Genomic DNA, 18,690 nt, shown 5'->3' with positions numbered 1-18,690 from the left:
CTCTTAGCATTCTTTTAGCCTTTCATAGGTAATGATGATAAACAAGCGGAAATCATAATAGTAAATCTTCAACTTACATATGTCCAACAATACCTCTAACTATTAGATTTAATGGGGGCTAAGACAAGTCCCTAGCTCACCCTCAATCATAATAGAAGAAATTCCATAGTAAAATATCTTAACATATCATAAACTAGAAAGATAAAAGAGTATTGTTCCCGGAACATGGAAACTCACCAAAAGTAGTCTTCAAATGAAATCTCAACTAGCCACATGGAAGAGAACAAGGAGGAGCACTGATCCCTACATGGTGATATCATGAAGGCAAAAGAATATGCGTTAGTACTTTGAATGTACTAAGTATGTAAGAATGCATGAACATTGAGGAAATATTATAACATTTATGTAATATGGAACATAATGTAATACATGCATAATAAATCATATGGATATCCTTTAAAACATTCATTTTGTGGGAAAATAACCATAACCGACATTTAAGACCATGCGAACTATTACATGGAATCCAACATGTAATAACCATAACCGTTAACTTCATTCATTTCTTTAACTTTAACTTTAAGGGCTATTTATGGATCCATTAGCCTAAGCCTACAAAGGCTCCTATGTTGGCACATAGTTAATGAGACAAGGGGTTGCTACTAGGATTCCCTTACCGAATCCCACCTCAATGCCTCATTCGGTGCTAAGTCAATCCCACAGAATAGTTTAATACTTCAAAATATTCATAGCATATAACTTGAGAATTCAAACATCATATTCGGTAGAATAGCTCATTAAAACATTTGATAATTCAAATATGCAAGAATTGTCCTTATTGCATAAAGAATCCATGATTCATATCATTTTATCATTCTTTCATTTCATAAGACTTCCTTTTTGATCATAGATATTACTTTCATAAATATTTATTTGGAGTCAAAGCTTTCAAGTCAAACTTTATTAAAAACATAGTAAAACTAGGTGGGTTCAAATCACTTCAACTTGCAAATATGTATGTAAATAAATATACATAAATACTTTGAAATCCATTAAAAATCATGCTTTAAACAACCCACCATGAATTTCAAGAACCTTTAAATAGATAAATAAAAGAATTACTTGTAAACCATCAATTCATACATATGAAATTATGTTGCATCAAAATAGAGCAATAATCATTAGTTTAACCATGATTCATACAATTAAGTAAAATTAAGAATTAACATAAAAAAATATTACTTGAAATCAAGATATTTAATTGAAAGAGTTTTTGGACTACATGGGTGGAAGAACCCATGGATAAACACTCACATAACTTAGAGTAAAGCTTAAAGAAAATAAACATAATTTATCATATAATCAAAATAATTTAGACATGAGAGTGGAAGGAATACTCTCATTGAAACCTTACATACCTAGAAACCGAAGCTTTAGTTGATACCGAAATACTTAATGAAAACTCTTGAGTCCTAGCTTCTCTCCTTGCCGGAACGTTTTGTGTACTACCCGGAGTATATGAATCACCGGAATAGTATTTCTTCACTACTAAGAACTAAAACTATATTTGAGAATATGTAAAGAAGTGTATAGAGAGAAGATTTGCTTGAGAAAGCTTGATGAATAAAATGAGGAAATAAGGTGGGTATTTATAGGTGGAAAGAGGGACCTAACAATAAATAAAATAATTATAAAAAAAAATCTGAAAATTTAGTGGAATATATTGATGTCATGGATGATGTTAAATGGAGGACAATTTATGTCATGAGTGATGTCAAATGTATCTAGATCTTTCTATGGTAGGTGAAATGAGTTATTTTTGATAGAATACTCTTTTTGGGAGCTGCGTTTGAATAAGATAAATTCTTTATTAGGATTTGGTGTCTTAATAAGAATTGTAGATATGGAAGTCTAGTTTCATATCGTTCAAGAATCAAAGAATTTGGATAAACCTAAAGTGAGATATGATTTTTCTTCTATAAACACTCATTTCCGTCACAACATCCTACCTTACAAAATTTAATTTATTTGACCTACTTAACCTCCGAATATTAAAATATGGTCTTCATAAAAGTTGTAGGTAATGATCTTGTGGTTACTCAGAAATTTGAATCACTCAATTTGGATATTCCTATAAAAAGGTATGCCCAAAATACAGAGGCTATATCATATTTAGGCGAAAATTGAAACATTGTATACAACGTTTTTAGGGGATGTTACAAAAAATGACCTCGACAATATAATCCCATTGGAAATGACCTCGATAATATAATCTCGCCAAAAAAGACCTCAATAATATAACCTCGCCGGAAATGAATTCGACAATATAATCCATTTAAGAATGACCTCAATAATATAATCCTTTCAAAAATGACCTCGGCCCATCAATCTCTCATCGAAAATGACCTTGGTCATGTTATATTTCTGACCGAAAATGACCTCGGTCTCACAATCATATACCTTTCATCACAGTATTTCAAAACCAATGCAAACAACATGCTCACACAAGTAATGAGGAATAGTCAATTCAGATAAACCGCAATCACAATTAGATAGATATCTAGATTACGACATATAAGTTTCAATACTTAACAATATCACACATCATCTTTTATTAACCCCGTCTATTCATTTTAGATTATTTTATATCACAATTAAACCCATAACCTCATCCTCGTTACATTTCAACACATATACAATGGGATATTCAAGAATTCTAAGAGATTCACGGAGTTTTAAGAGTCTACTTGCCTTAGCCAATACACGATCGATCAATCCACATGAGTCTTTCCCTACCAAATGCACTTCAAATCCCCACAATCTGTGCAAATTCAAGTTCCCAATCAAAATACGGAACCAACGATATCCATATCATATTTTTGAAAACCGCGCCGAAATTGACTCGAAATGCCCGAAAAACCCTATTCCAAAATGAGGAGATAATTCAAAATTTTTTTACATGAAAAACATTCTCAAAGTATTTGGTATTGATTAGTGAAAAAGGAAGTGTATTCGGATCTAAAATGAGCTAACAATCATCAAAATATTAAAACTATTTCAAGTTCTTGAAAACCCCACTTTACTAACTCAAAATCCCCAAATTTCATTTTAAAGTCCGAATTTAATCAATGGGTAATCAAGAATTGAGGTTAGAATCACTTATCCCAAATTTTCTCCACAAAATCCCCTTAGAACATTGCCTCCCCGAGCTTCAAAATCACTAAAAATGGTGAAAATAGACTAAATCTCGTCTAAAACCAGAGTTCGCTTTAGCGAACAGAGCGAACCTCGCTTAAGTTACCCAGTTTTCGTAAGTGGCACCCTCTTTTCTTAAGCGGAGTTCGCTTAAGCGACGCTCCCTTCTCTTCATCGGGGGCATCAAGTATCAGAAAACTCAAAATTTCACCAAGTCTCCAAAGTCTCTGAATTGACCCTCGAAATTCGATTGGAATCTCGTATACACAAATCATATATACAACCCCACTAAATTCAATATTCTAGACTAAATGGAATTATTGGAATTCAATTTCGAGGCCTCCTTGACCCAAAAACCAAAAAGTCGCAACTAAACCAACATTATGCCTCAAAAGACCAAAACACCCTCGGAGATTTTGAAAAATACACAGGAACTCTTTCTATGCCTAAAATCAACCTCCAAATCTAACGGAGTCATCGTTATTCCATTCCGAGCATTCGATCCTCAAATGTTAACCAAAGTCAAATCTATGGACAAAACTTCAACTATTTCCAACTCAACACCTCACATCCATGATATGACCCCAAATGTGATTCTGTTATCTCTCCTAGACCAATTTCAACATTCCGGAACTAATGGAATCAGTGGAATTCTATTTCGAGATTCAAAACTCTTAATGACCTCAAATACCATTTTTGAATCATTTTAAACCTCTAAAACTCAAAATTTACCAAAAATCTCAACTTTTCAAGAAAACTACGGAACTGACATTAGATATTAATCAAATATGACTCGGGGAAACTAACAGGAGGGCTAAAATAGTCTTTTAACAAAAAATTCCAGAAATGACTTTCAGGATCATTGCATCATCCACCACTAAAAATCATGTTCGTCCTCGAACATAAAGTACAACAAGAAGAATACTCGCCTCTACTAAGAGTTCTAGGTGTAACCTTCAAGTTCAGTATTTGTCTTCTCTAAGTAAACCCATCCTTAGATTATAGCATTTGAAACCACTACCAAACTGAACTTTCAATCAAACTGTGGTGGATCTACAAGTCAGGAGTAATTCCCAAGTCATGGATATCCCATGTACCTAGTATAAATCGAAATCCTTTAAACCGCAACATAACCATTAGGACTAATCTTCCATCACATAACCACGAGAGGATTCTGAATCAATACTCACAAAAATCAAGGTGAGCCTGAATCATCCACCACCCACTCAGATCACATGAACCATCGCAAACTCTAGAAAAATCATGTTCCCATAGCCAAACCTTCCCACAAGCTTAAGTTATACAAACCCGATTCATAGACATCAGGTACTCATCAAGGGGAATTAAATTTATCACACAAAGGATGAAATGGTCAAGCGACCATCTATCGAGAGATACTTTCGAGCACACAGAACCTCAAAAACCACTATCAAATTGCCATATTAGTAGTTATGATTGTAAACAACCCCTCAGAGCAATAGCACTAGGCCCAACAACCCCTCATGTTCAATAATACATAGTCAAAACATGAACTCAACGACAAGATGTACAATAAGACAGCTAGTTGGTGCCAATATATATGGTAGCTCTTCGATAAGTTTCCATAAGCAAGGTGACACTTGTAAAATTTTCGAAGCCCTTCAACCGCCCCAAGGAAACACCAAACTCTGTTATAGCTAAACTGACCAAACCTATGAAACATCTTACCCTACCAAGATGGCATAGATCGGTATATCTGATCCACTAATAGGAATCCATCCACGGAAGTGAAAATATGTATGAGCACATACATGATATCATGCTCCAAAACAATGTCTGAAACAAAGTAGGTGATCACATTAGAATGTATATAACCGAAGTCGAATGACACAAGATATTTCTTCCATAGTGTCTATATCACACATTTTCATCCATCTGACATCACAATCAACCAGCCTGGTCTCATAACAATCGTAGACGTACTCAATTTATCAACTTTCTCATACCCTTTCGGTACTCCAATGAAGACAACATTCTCAATACTACTAGAACGTCACAGTCATACCGGACAGTTACTTAACCCTCAGCTCGTCACTAGTATTCGGATATTCTTAGCAACATATTATTGTCTCCCAATTTTGAACTATGGTCTGCTCTCTCTCCATTTAAGCATTCCATGACAAGTACGGATCCCACCTAATTGCTAATAATCCTAATTTTTGAATCTCATAGTACTTTTCCATCGAGATAAAATTATTGACTCACGACCAATAACAATTCCGCCCAATCTTTCACTTACCCGATTTCAACTACTACTCAACCCATCATATACCTCATACCAAACTTAGAGAAATTCTTGGTCACCCCACTAATTCTGCATACCATGGACACTTAACATCTATTTATCACCAATTATCTCTGCAACGCATTACCATAGTCTGGGTAATTCCTAGCAATAAAGTTAGCAATCTAGCTCAAAACCCTCAATAACCAAATAGAACTACAAGTCTTTCTAATGGTGCATCCATTGGTCACCTACCATAATTTGAACCATCCAACAAAACTCAAATACGCAGAATCCTTTATACATCACTGTTTATCACTAACAATAATACCAGGTGTTCAGAAAGTAGCTGATGACCCATTATGCATATGTTCTAGACCAGTCTATCCTACATTGTCATATCTAAACTCAAATGTAAAAATTCATACCATCATCAACCTTGAACTAAGGATCTACACGTGTTACCTTATTTCTTCATATCTCTTAACTTGTACCCATTGCGCAAGACGCTTGTTTCATTCCATAACTTATTTAACATTATTATTCCTTGGCCAAACATCCACGGCATAATACTTCTTACCTTAAATCAAACTCCTTGAATGAAATATCATCAAATCCTTTTACAATCAAAAGTAATCAACTCTATAACTCAAACCATGTACAAGTCCTTCCAAATACTCAACGATTGACACAATCAAGCATTTCTTACCTTGTCGATTCATACCTTGACAAAACTATCCACCATAATTGTAGACTTATAATGCAACACCTGGATTCGATTCATACCAGATAAACGAATCTCATTCATCAATCGACATTAGTTCATACCTCAAAGATTTTCTGAAATCACACACCTTAGCTTATCATCAAATATCTATCCATCGATCTTACCATGTCCCTCATTAGGAACCTAAACTAATTCGGTCGTCAAACTTGACATTACAATAGAACTAACCACAACACTAGAGCTGAATGCTCGTAGGTTCCACTCTCAAAACATGCTCAACTCATCTGATGAACACCGAATATTATTCCCATACCCAGAACAAGATAGCCAAAGCCATGAGTTCCTAAATTTTAACTCATCAACTCCCGAACGATAAATCCTTGTCCTTTACAATCCAAAATGAATATATTTTCTCTCGCACCCTTCCAAGGATCAAATTACCTCCTATTAAATTTTTATAAATTGAGATCCCTTCTATTATACTCGAGCATTTTCCTACACATCATACATTCTCCATGCAACTATGCTACATTTTAAGTAGTACTACGCCACAATCTTAGATACCTGCAAGTCATCTTTACCACTCTCAAAACATGCTCATTTTTGTTTCGAATAAAACTTAGCGACGAAATTTTTTTTTGCTATAAATATAAAATTTGTAAAAATATATTAAAAGACATAGCGATGAAATTTCCGTCTCTAAATCTAGGGCTGGGCATAAAATACCAAAAACCAAATTATCGAACTAATCGACTATTTCGGTATTCGGTAATTCAGTTTGATATTCGGTACTGAAATATAAAATTCAGCATTTTGGTTTCGGTATTCGGGAAATACTGAATACCGATTTTTTTTAATTAATACAAAAAAACTAGAAAAAAAAGAAGAAAAATTACCAAAAAAAGAAGAGTTTAGTAAGAGGAAACTAACTCATTTTTTCATTTTCCTTACCATTTTCATTTCAACTTTTCCACATTTACAACATAATATGCACACTTTCAAACACGTACATTATGGATAACTGCTAAAATTTAAATTCATGTACATGTAAAAATTATAAATTCTAATTTTAAATTTATGCAATTGGTTAAGAATTCTAATTTCACTTTGCATGATTCACCACGTCAGTTATCTACATAAAGTGTTTGGCAGTTACATTGAAAACGAAAGATTCCAACTCTTTCATATCTTTGCAGGAACTAATTAATAATTAGTGCAGTGATGTAGAGTTTTTGGATAATTCAAAGAAAACCATATGTATAAAAATTATGTATGATATATTAGAGATTTTTGTTTTCACTCATTTTCATTATTTTTATTACATGGTAATATTTTTTTTATTCTGTATCTATTCATAAATTATTTTCTCTTTGTTTACGATGTATCATTTCTCCTCCGTAGAATGTGGCTTCAGAGCAATTTTGATTTCGATATTCGATAAGTTAACATGCATATATTACTTAATTATGGTGTAGTAATAAAAATGTTAGTTAAGATATGTATTCTTTAGGTTAATGTAAATATTAAATGTGGATAAATATTTATTGTACATTAACTATTAAAAAAATGGTATTATCGAATATCGTACCGAACCAAAGTTTGATTTACCTATTACCAAATTACCGAACCAAAGTTTGAAAGTTCGGTATTTGGTATATACTTTGAATTACTGATTATCGAATTACCAAATCCGAACTTTGAAAATACCAAACCGAATACCGAATTCCCAACCCTATCTAAATTTGTCACCGAATTTTTATCAAATTAATAGTGACCCTTTTTGGTGCTAAATCCGAGGGAAATTAAGGCGCCACTTTTTCGCGCTAAATTTTAGCGACGGAAAGTATCTTTCATTGCTAATGTGTTGCTATATAATAATCTAATATTTCACGTATTATCCTTGCAACCAAATGACTATTCTGTAGCGAATCCATCACTATTTAGCTACGGATTACATTTCGTTGCTATTTTCTATTGTTAAACGCTGTTTTTTTAGTAGTGTCCTAGTTTACCAAGTTATAATCTATCATCATATTCTCTTTCATAACTAAGTACTAGCTCTAGGATCATTCTACTAATTATCACAATCTCTCGGTGGTATTCAAATACTAAGCATTGTAGGGACAAAATCTCTCTCTCAAGGATAACATCTGAAGCACGATTTAGAGGAGAGAGTGTGAGAGTACATCTTGATCTATCTCAAATGCACAATTCATATGAATAAGAGTGTATTTTTTGGAATCAATAAACTTAATGTAACGACCTATCCTAATTGTTATGAATAAGCCAATGGGGAAGGAATCCGAACTAGAAAACTTTGGATAGTGACTTGAAAAAAATTGAACATAGGCCAGACTTGGACAAATTTTGAGTTAGGTAAAATCTAGGGTAGTCTAAAAATGTATGGAGGACTGAACCTATAGTTTGATTGATTCAAGTGGTATATATGCGGAGCCTGTACGGCTTTACAAAATCATATTTGGGTGAGTAAAACCCCCAGAATTGAACTTGGTGTGAAAGATATGTATTAAGACGTCATGGGATGAAACTATGTTGTGATATGGGAGACTTGGATACTCTTTACGAGCTCTCTATCTCCATATATCCCGCAGAGACGGAATAATCCCGCCAGGGAAGATCCGCTAGAGAGGAATGGTCCTGCTATAACGGGACAGTCGCGACTTAATACGGGGTAAAACCTCCAAAAATGGTATTATACATAAAAATAGTTCTTAAGAAGTTAGGAAGCGAACTAGGGTGAATTCTTGCTTATTTTCACCATATTTTGTGCAAAAAGTAAGTAAATTACTCCCTTAATTTGTATTTGATTCCTAGAACCTAGAGATTATAGTTGGTGATCATTGGGGGAGGGTTTACGCCTGCAACTAATGGTGGTAAATAGCCCTAGATAGGGGTTAGGATCATGGGTTTCACCTAAGAGGAGAATTATGTTATAATTCATGTGAATTTGGTCATTGTATTGATCCTTTGTATGTATGTTACTGTTTTTAGACCAAGAAAAAGTTGAATGAAACTGGAAAGGGAAAGCTCCTACACTTTAGAGTTGTCAAAGTTTGATTTCAAGGTAGGTGATGGTTTTGTCTTCCCGTGTGTGTTATATGTGTTTGATAATTGCTATGCTGTATGCATGTATGTATGTGAATAGGGAGGCATGTAATGGACTATGCAAAATGACTATTTATTGTCTATGGCTTGGAATGAACTATTTTTGGTAGATATGACTGTTGAATTATTCATTGTATTTAAGGTTTATTGTGTATTCTTGGTATATATGTTTACTGTGTTGTAATTATTTGCTCATGTCTCACTTACTGTCTAGCCTCATAATCCTATCAGTACACCATTATCTTTGTGTACTGATACTACACTTGCTCTATTATTGTTGAGTACATGACATTTTCTGGCGGCTGCTAAGAGACCTCAAATAGAAGATCATTAGTGCCAAAGTTTAAGGGTGAGTCAATTTGTTCAGGCCACCATGGACTTTTCTTTACCTTAGTCCTTCTCTCAGGACTTAGACCTTCAGACTTATTATTCATGACTTTTGGGGGTTGCATCTCCTTTCCTTTAGGCTTATTGTTTCGTTAGAGTTTTGGTATATCGATTTTTAGTTTCTAGGTGTTAAATTTCATATATTTAGGCTGTTTGACTATACTATTCCGAATTTATGAAAACTTAGCCTTATCTCATAATTAAACCTACTTCCACTTCTTTAATATGTCTATCTCTTGTGAGTACTGTTGCTTTGGGTTGAAATAGTGGTTCTTCCACTAAAGGGTTAGTGTGGATACCTATCACGGCAGGTCGAGATCTTGACACTTACGCACACTAAAAGAGCTTATCTTAAGCCCTTGTATAGTCTCTTTACTCTCTGAATACTTTATCTAAAAGTAACTCATTAATAAGGATCTGAGCTTTACTGTTTCAACCAACTTGAGTATGAGGGGTAGTTGAATGGATCTGAGAAATGCACGAATCTGAATAAGTTCCTTAGAGACTTTGCACGATTTAGAATTTCAAAGAAGGAAAAATTTTCTTAGATAACTGTAGTCCCTCAATTATAGAAGTATGGATCTCACAACCATAAATAAGATCCTACTGACACGACTTTATAGACACTCTAGGACACTTGAACTTTGTGCTTTAATATCAAGTTTGTCATGCTCCGAGGGTATATCCTAGGCGTGGACGACACCTGAAAAGCATTGCTGGTCCCAAGCGAACCCTTAGCTTGGCTAACTTACTCAGAGAAAGACTCAACTTAATAGAAAGTTAACTCAAGCAGGCATTTAAAAACTTCTTCATCAATAAGTAAATAGAAGATTTAAAATACTCAAAGTATAATGTAACCTAATGTTATAAACTCAATATTACAATTATAATTTCAAAACAAACTCCGAAAGAATCATTCTAACTCAATATGTACTCTATATGAAGCCTCTAACTGACTCTAAGAAGGTGCCGACAAAATCCCACGACTATCTCAACTAACTACTAATAATTAAAAGAAATATTTCAAAGGAAAAGAGCTACTCCGAATACAATGAGGTCTCATCAACTCCTTCTATAAAGAGGTTTCCCCTTTCTCCCCAGGTAGTTCATTGATGGATATAAGTTTTACTGATGTGTCTGCGATCATGAGTATCCGAATCTACATCATAAACTGATCCAGCGTCGAATAACGTCACTATATAGAATGTATGGTAAGTAAAATACCTGAAAGGAAAGAATAACTCAAAGTTTACTCAATGACAAGAATAAAGGTCAACTCAACTTAATAAAGAATGCAAGTTTTAATTAAAACAATGCCTCAACAATCATATTTAAAGGTATGCAACTCAGTGAAATAATATATATGTACTCATTAGGGAGTTTCTCTTACCAAAAATAATCACCTATGATAGAGTGATGATACAATGCTTTGCACTACTATTGCCACAACTGTTCAATACCTTTCCAGGGTAAGAGACTATCAACCTCAATGGATCCAATATAAAAGCCCTCTTTTGGGACAAGAGAGGATTGGCCTCTATCCTACGTAGGCTATGTAGTTTATGGAGCTTGAGTTACTAAAACTCTTAATCAAATTGGTGCTCAATACTACTCGCCAAATCAATTAATTATGCTCATATCTATCAGGTATCACATTTCAATCATCTCATCTCAAGTCTTAATAGACCTTTCAAAACTCAATCTTATCTCAAACCATCATGCTCTTTCATTTAAAATAAACTTTTTATAAAATCATTCACATCTTGTCAAAACTCTTTCTCAAATCACTTAACTCAATGCTAAATTCATTTAAACTCAATGATTATGCTCTTTCAAAACTCAATAGAATATGCATAGACTCAATTTAAAATCATAATTCGTTTAATGAATTAGAACCATTCTCATCAACTCAAAATAAATGCATGCCATCAACTCAACTAGGAATCATGTGAATAAAATCATGAATAACATTTCAAGAACTCAAACCATGGGAATCATCACAGTATACTCATATATTATACATATATATATATATAAGGAACTCAAAAAGAAATTACATGATAACTCACGAACTCGATTTAATGGGATTGAAACTCAAACTCAATCTTGACCGAATAAAAACGTAGAGCACGGGGATGAACTCAGTCCAACGTTGTGATTAGCCTTACATACCTGGAAGATTGATATTACAATCGAAACTCAAAAATCACTATCTTTCTCAGAGGAAACCTTTGATCTTTGAACCTTGATGCTTGATCTTAAGAAAAATAAACTCTTTTATGAAGTTCTTAGAGTGGAAAAACTTGGAAAAACCTTGGGTGAAGGGCTTCTCTTTGATTCTTGAAATTTTGTCTTGAAAGATTTAGGGTTCTTGATGAAGAAGAAGAACCCTAGGTTAGTTTTGAAAGAGTTTTTTGACACTAGATTGTTTAGATTGATGATTATGAGAGGAAAACTAGTTAGTGGAATGATATATTCCTTTAAAACACCTAAAACCGACTTAGAATAGGGTTTAAAATATTTGAAAAAGAACAAATTAACCCTGGAAAGCATGCAGGAAGTTGCTGAAAAAACTTTACAGCAAGCCTTCACGATCCGTAGTTAGTGGTCCTGAACATGCGACTGCCTGATAGGGTTTCACTAAAATGGGCATAGCCTTTTACTCTGAACTCCAAATAAGGCTAACTTGGTGGTGTTTGAAAGAGGAATTAAATACCTTTAGTTTGATAAGTCATGAACTACCTAATTCTTATTATTCTAGGAGATGTGATTATTTGAATTTGACCTAAATAAAATCTGAAATCGAAACTCAATCAGTAAGAAAGCTTTCAACTCAACTTTGTGCTAGAGGATTCTTATGACCCTAATTCACAAATATACTTCAAATACTTAGGAATTGATCCTAATACATATATACAATTAAAATTATCGGGTTTGGGCCTATACGCATATGAAGAATAGTTCAGATTTTAGCTTAGAAACCTTTGGGGTGTTACAGAAATCCAATGAGATTGTGTAATTCACAAATGTTTCATGTAATTTCATGTTACTAGGGTTGTTAGAAATCAAACTTATTTTTGTTCTTAATTAAAAGTATTAGTAGTTGCAACATTAACCTACATCATAATATCTTAATCTACAGACTTGAAATATCATGTTGGAATTTGGTAAAAGAAATTGCATGATCTCTAGGCGTTAACCCTTGTTTCATAGATTGAAATTAGGATAATTGACTCTACTTGACATAATTAGTCGTTCTTATTGTCACTAACTCATATAATTGTGAAAGCATCATATATGAATACATCGTTTATGATCTCGGAAGAGACTGAAAAGTATTGTGGGAGACTAAGTGCATATCTATAAGCCTAAGTGCATCTAGTTGCATGATTATCGAAGAACAAAAATAATCCATTATGGGGGTACAATTTTGTCTCGTGATTTAAAATAATGAGATAAAATTAGTATTTGGACATGCGATTTTATCTCATAATTTCAAATCATGAGTAAATCTCAAATTTTCCAAAAAGCTTGATTCAAGAATATGATATCATGATTTCACATTTTTCAAATACATAAATTGACCCATAAGTTTATATTTTATAAACCAAAGCTGACCAATTTATATCTACATAGATTTTTGCGAGAATAGCAAAGGAGTGATGAAATATTCATGGAATATGAACATGGTAATATAATTACTAATGATATTGACCAATAAATGACTCAAAATAATAATATTAGTTTGGCTTCCCGGTCATCTGATTGATAAATGCATGTTGAACATGAGGAGATTGTATGTACTATACGGGAGGTTTATATCAAAGAGTAATACACTATAAATCATGTTCAATTTTACATGTTTATTGAACTAAACTTCGATCAATAAATACTATATTTTTAATAGCTTTGTGATAATGTATTATAATTTTATTATGAACTTGTAACGACCTAGCTCATCATTACTAAAAATATCTGTAGTAAAGGTATACGAATCTCATTCATGATAAGGTTAGGATCAATACCTTGATATGTGAGTGCATTAGTTGTTAATTAAGGTCATTCTATGCTCCTATCTCAAAGTTGAGTTGAAAGTGTCTTTTCGATTTAGTTTTGGACTTGAGTTTAAACTAAGGTCCACTTCAAATGACCATATCTCTCAGTCTCTAATTAATTATGTGATCTATGACCTATCCAATTAAAGGTCTTTGAGTCTTTTTTCCAATGCCACTAAATTTGCCTCATTTAGAGTTCAGAGTAAAAAGTTATCCCCATTTTAATGGACACTATTCGGGTCAGGCCGCCAGAGCGGGATTGAGGCCGCTGTAGCGGGATCCGATGGGCCAGAACTTAAAAGTGGCATATTTTTATTATCTCCTTCTTCCCCTAAGTGTAAAAATATATGAGGTTTATCCTAGAAACCCCTAAGAAGTTATTCTAGGCTTGGAGAGAAAAGGAAAAGAGATTTCTAGTGCAAGAAAGGCTATAACCCACTGATTCAGGCCCGTCTCCATAGACTCTCCTTCCAAAAGTCAAGGATCATGCTATAATACTTTTACAATTACTTGGCGCCAAGGTAGTCTCGGTTTCTATAATTGATTAGTTGTAAATCTGTTTCCACACATTCTATATTGTAATTGACTGGAAATTTCATGCCTAGGCCTTCAAGCACGGAGTTTGGATGGATGAATGTATTGTTATTGTTGTTTAGGATAAGAATGTACCATGTGGGTATGATTATTCTATGACTAGTGATGATAGTCTAGTTTTTGGTTGATAACTATAATACTGCTTTTTGATACAATTGATTGTTCTATGCGAATTATCTAAGTAATGAGAATCATGAAGTAAGGGGAGGAGATAATTGATCTAGTATTGATAAATCTCTTGAATGAACCTATTAATTATCTGTGATTATAGATTATGGTTGTTCTATATCATAGAAAGACTCTCAATAGTGATTGAGTAAGGTTATGATGTCCTCTATGTATTTAATTGTTGTGGTTGAATGGTTGATATGTTGTTGTAATGGGTCTACAATCCCAGGATTATCAAAACCATAATCTTGAACTTGCTCTACCAAAAGTGATACCTTAAATAAAGAAGGCTTGATGAAATATTGTTAATGAAGGGAAAGATAGAATGTAACTAATGAAATAACTATTGTGAACAATTACATGCAATAGACCTGTTACTTGATTATGCAAATATGTGAACTATTCATTGTGGACTGTGATTGTGATGAACGGGTGTCACATTCCGACACATATATATATGAATGGGTGTCACATTCTGAAACGTATATAAGATTGGGTGTCATGTTCCAACACATATATAGGATCAAGTGTCACATTTTGACACATATATGATTTGGGTATGGGTTCCATGAGAGAACCAATGTGTGACTATCATCCGTGAATTGATCTTGACTATATGTATGATGATAGAGAAATTGATGAGATGATAACTGAGCATTCCTATCATGTGTAATAACTGATATGAAAGGACTGAAGGTCCTAGTGCTATCATGTTGACTGTTGTAATTAAGATTTACCTTGTGAAACCATATATTTCTCCTAAAATAGTAAATTAATAATGTGTTCATGTATATGCCTGATTAGATTATGTTATGGGTGCTAGATGCATCCGTATAGTAGGTATGAGTTTGTGGGTAAATCAGTGAAAAATAGTCATTGTGTTGTTAAGGGAGATTAATAACTTAAAGTCAGTTATTGTTGATGTCCTGTAGGCACATGGGTTAAAAATAGGATTGGAAGGCTTTCAGAAATTCTATCTCCGGGAAGGCCACCCTGGCGGGAGGAATCCCACTGTGGCGAGGCCGCCAGAGTGGAATAGGTCCCTCCATGGTGGGAAAGTAGTGGTTAGGAGGTGAACTTTAGTCCCTCTAATTTTATCCTCTTTCAAGTGAGATGTTAATTATCCTAAGGCTATGTGATGGTGTAAAACTAAATATAGTAGACGGGTTAGACGGAGTTAGTACTTGCCTATAGTTTGAAAACTTCTCTATGTGATAGAAGGGCTAGACCTTTATCTGTATTAGAATTGGCAGCGACCAATTAGAAAGAATGAAAGATAGGCTTGAACGACTCTAATGAGGTTAATGAGAATGATAAGAGTTTTGCATAAGGTTTGGCGGTGAATCTCTTAAGAGAATGTTTTTTTCTTGTCGATTCCTTTATATAATGCGGTGGGTATCGGATTGACCAATGATGCCTACCAGTACGTGTTGTTTGTAGTGATACTACTTTTGCTATGTCACTTGGCATAGTCTGGTTGCAGGGTCAGTGATGTTTCATAGGTGAAGACGAAGATGAGTCTCCAACAACTTCAACTCTTCAATTCATTCCTTATGGTGGGAGCTGTGTCTTGCTTTTATTTATACTCTATATCTTTAGAAGCTCTTGTAACTGTTTAGACTAGTATCCCTGAGGGTGTTAAGTGTTTCTTGTAATAAACCGTGGAGTTTTAAAAATTTAATTTTTGGTGTATTCTTGACTCTTTTAGGACTTATAATGGTATTTTGTTAAACTTCCGTATGATATTTTGTAAGGGTTCTCCTATCTAGGTGTTAGAGTAGGTGCCCGTACGGCCCGGTGAGTTGGGTCGTGACAGAACTCCTGCTTATTTGGTAAGCCAATTTAATGGTTTTATAAGAAATGTAACATAACTGCTAAGCCTTAGATATTCACAAAAATCACAAGTCAAATTTTAAATTTCCCAAATATAAATGGATTACACAGGACACAGTTTGATAGGCTATTAATCAATACTACAGAACGGAGGTTTTATAAATGTTAGTCCCATCTTAGAACAAAAGGTTAAAGAATGAGAATAACACGTTCAATATGTAGTTTTTGTTAAGATAAATTACAATCTTAGCATTTATTCATAATATATCTTACATATATTGAACATTGGAGATACATCCCTAGAAGAAGAGGGAGTACATATGTCATATATTCTCCAAACATAATGTAATTTATTTCACACACTAGCTATCTAGTTAGAACTAGATAGCCAATATAACACAAGCACACACATATATGTATGTGTGTAAACATACACATATGTTTTTCATCATATGTATAAACATATTGAATAATATAATTGATGTTCTATTACTTTATAAGGTGACTCTCTATATCTTTTGTCATACCAATGACAAAACCCAATAGAACAAGAGGTTCTGGGATTTCTTCGGTTTTCTTCTCGTACAGAAATGTCCATGTAATCCATTGATCGTCACATGATGTGATAATAGTGAAGGAATCGTACAACTCTAACAGATCTCCACCAATTATTTTCCAAGTGATTGATTTAGTTTGAGGATCAATGGCTTCAATCACTTGCTTTGCAATCTTATCTTTTCCATCTACAATCAATAAAGTCGAAAATATAAGAGATGTTAATAGGCTACTTCATCTTTCAAACCCTCATAAAAGATATAAACATTCACAATTAGATATTTTTAGCTCAATTTTTTTAGTTTTTTCTTGGTTTTTTCATTTTCTCCAATGAAATCTGTAAAATGTTTGTACAACATCTTACGGTAATTGATTGGTGAGTGAAAATATTTTATGGAAAGTATATATTAAAGTTGAATCATATTTCAGAAAATTGGATATTGTTATGGTAAATAAAAATCTATTACCAAAGATTAATAATGTCGAAGGATTAGCTAGAGCAACGCAAAGACAGAGATTCAGAATTTAAATTTAATCGGTGCAATATTTAGGTTTCCACAACTAACTGAATCCATTTCACTTGAGCAAATATGGGTTTTGTACTTTTGATTTCTCATTCGGTGTCTGGTTATCCACATTGGAGTCCAATAAAATTCGAATTCGCGCCGGAAAGTTCTACATTGGGGGTAAAGCGCTTTATAACAAAGACAACTCCATACCCAAGGGGACTCGAATCCGAGACCTCTAGTTAAGAATGAAAGAGTACTTACCACTCCACCACAATTCTTAATGCTAAGCAAATATGGGTTTAGAACTTGATTACTCATTACAATTTTGGTGATTTTGCACATTTTTTATTGCGTATAATAATATCACCCGTTGAAACTTATAGAGTACATTAAGGTTTGGGAGCAAGTAATATGAAGATGCTTATATGAAAACGACTCTCCCCACAAATGAGAGAAGCTATTTTTCAATTTTTTAGTGTAAAATGCTTACTATATGGTAACTAAACATCATCAAATAACCTTTTTTATGAAAAACATCATCATCAAATAACCTTTTTTTATGAAAAAACATCATCATCAAATAACCTTTTTATGAAAAACATTCTCTTGGAAATTGACTTTCTCTTAAAATCAAACACACCTAAACCTAAAAAAATGATTCATATGTAGAGAGAGGGGAAGTGTATGTATATTACCGTCATTATATTTCCAGCAAACAACTGAACCAACCTTTATTGTTTCACCTTGATGAAACTCAAAACTTAGTATTTTGCTAGGGGTTATGTTGGGTATATGATGAGTTCTCATGTGAAAAATGTCATGAATCGAGTATCCTCCGCACTTCACTTCTATTGAACCAATTAACTTGCCTTTTACACCCATTTTTTTTATGCGTAGAAAAAACGTTTTGCGAAGAAAGTGGGATAAAATGATTAGAAATTAGTCATTATATAGATTTCAATTAGCTATACGAAAAATTATTATAAATATTATAGAATATGACCCACGACATATCATGAAAAATTAGAGCTAGGTTGTTAGCCCATTACGGAGAAAATGCCAAAAAGGTAAATTATTTTAGGTGGTAGGTTTGGAATAGTCTCAAGTATTATATGAGTAGTTTTGGTTCTTTATATTCTTCAAAAAATAAATATTTTCATTGTCTGACAATTACCAAATTCTAATTATTAAATTTAATAAAAATAAATTATATTTAACGAAGACATACATTTGAAAATATAGACTTTGTAGATTGTTATTTTTGATGTATTTCAAGTG

At 33.4% G+C, this 18,690-nt stretch overlaps 1 protein-coding gene across 1 annotated transcript; it reads right to left on the bottom strand.

Moving 5' to 3' along the window:
* Positions 1 to 16,837: 16,837 nt before the first annotated feature.
* On the bottom strand, positions 16,838 to 18,294 carry LOC129871254 (kirola-like). The gene is made up of 2 exons (XM_055946160.1): positions 18,108 to 18,294; positions 16,838 to 17,091 (listed from the first exon to the last, which is right to left on the bottom strand). The coding sequence occupies exons 1-2, from the start codon at positions 18,292 to 18,294 to the stop codon at positions 16,838 to 16,840; spliced, it is 441 nt and encodes a 146-aa protein (XP_055802135.1).
* Positions 18,295 to 18,690: the final 396 nt, after the last annotated feature.

The sequence above is a fragment of the Solanum dulcamara genome, chromosome 10 (assembly GCF_947179165.1).
Source record: "Solanum dulcamara chromosome 10, daSolDulc1.2, whole genome shotgun sequence".
Taxonomy (NCBI): Eukaryota; Viridiplantae; Streptophyta; class Magnoliopsida; order Solanales; family Solanaceae; genus Solanum; species Solanum dulcamara.
The sequence above is the reverse complement of the archived record's forward strand: the minus strand, read 5'-3'. Positions and strand labels throughout refer to the sequence as shown.

Coding starts and splice junctions, on each gene's coding strand:
- LOC129871254 (XM_055946160.1), bottom strand. CDS start 18,294: ATGGGTGTAAAAGGCAAGTTAATTGGTTCAATAGAAGTGAAGTGCGGA. Junction 17,092..18,107: donor TTGCTGGAAATATAATGACG/GTAATATACATA, acceptor TATTGATTGTAG/ATGGAAAAGATAAGATTGCA.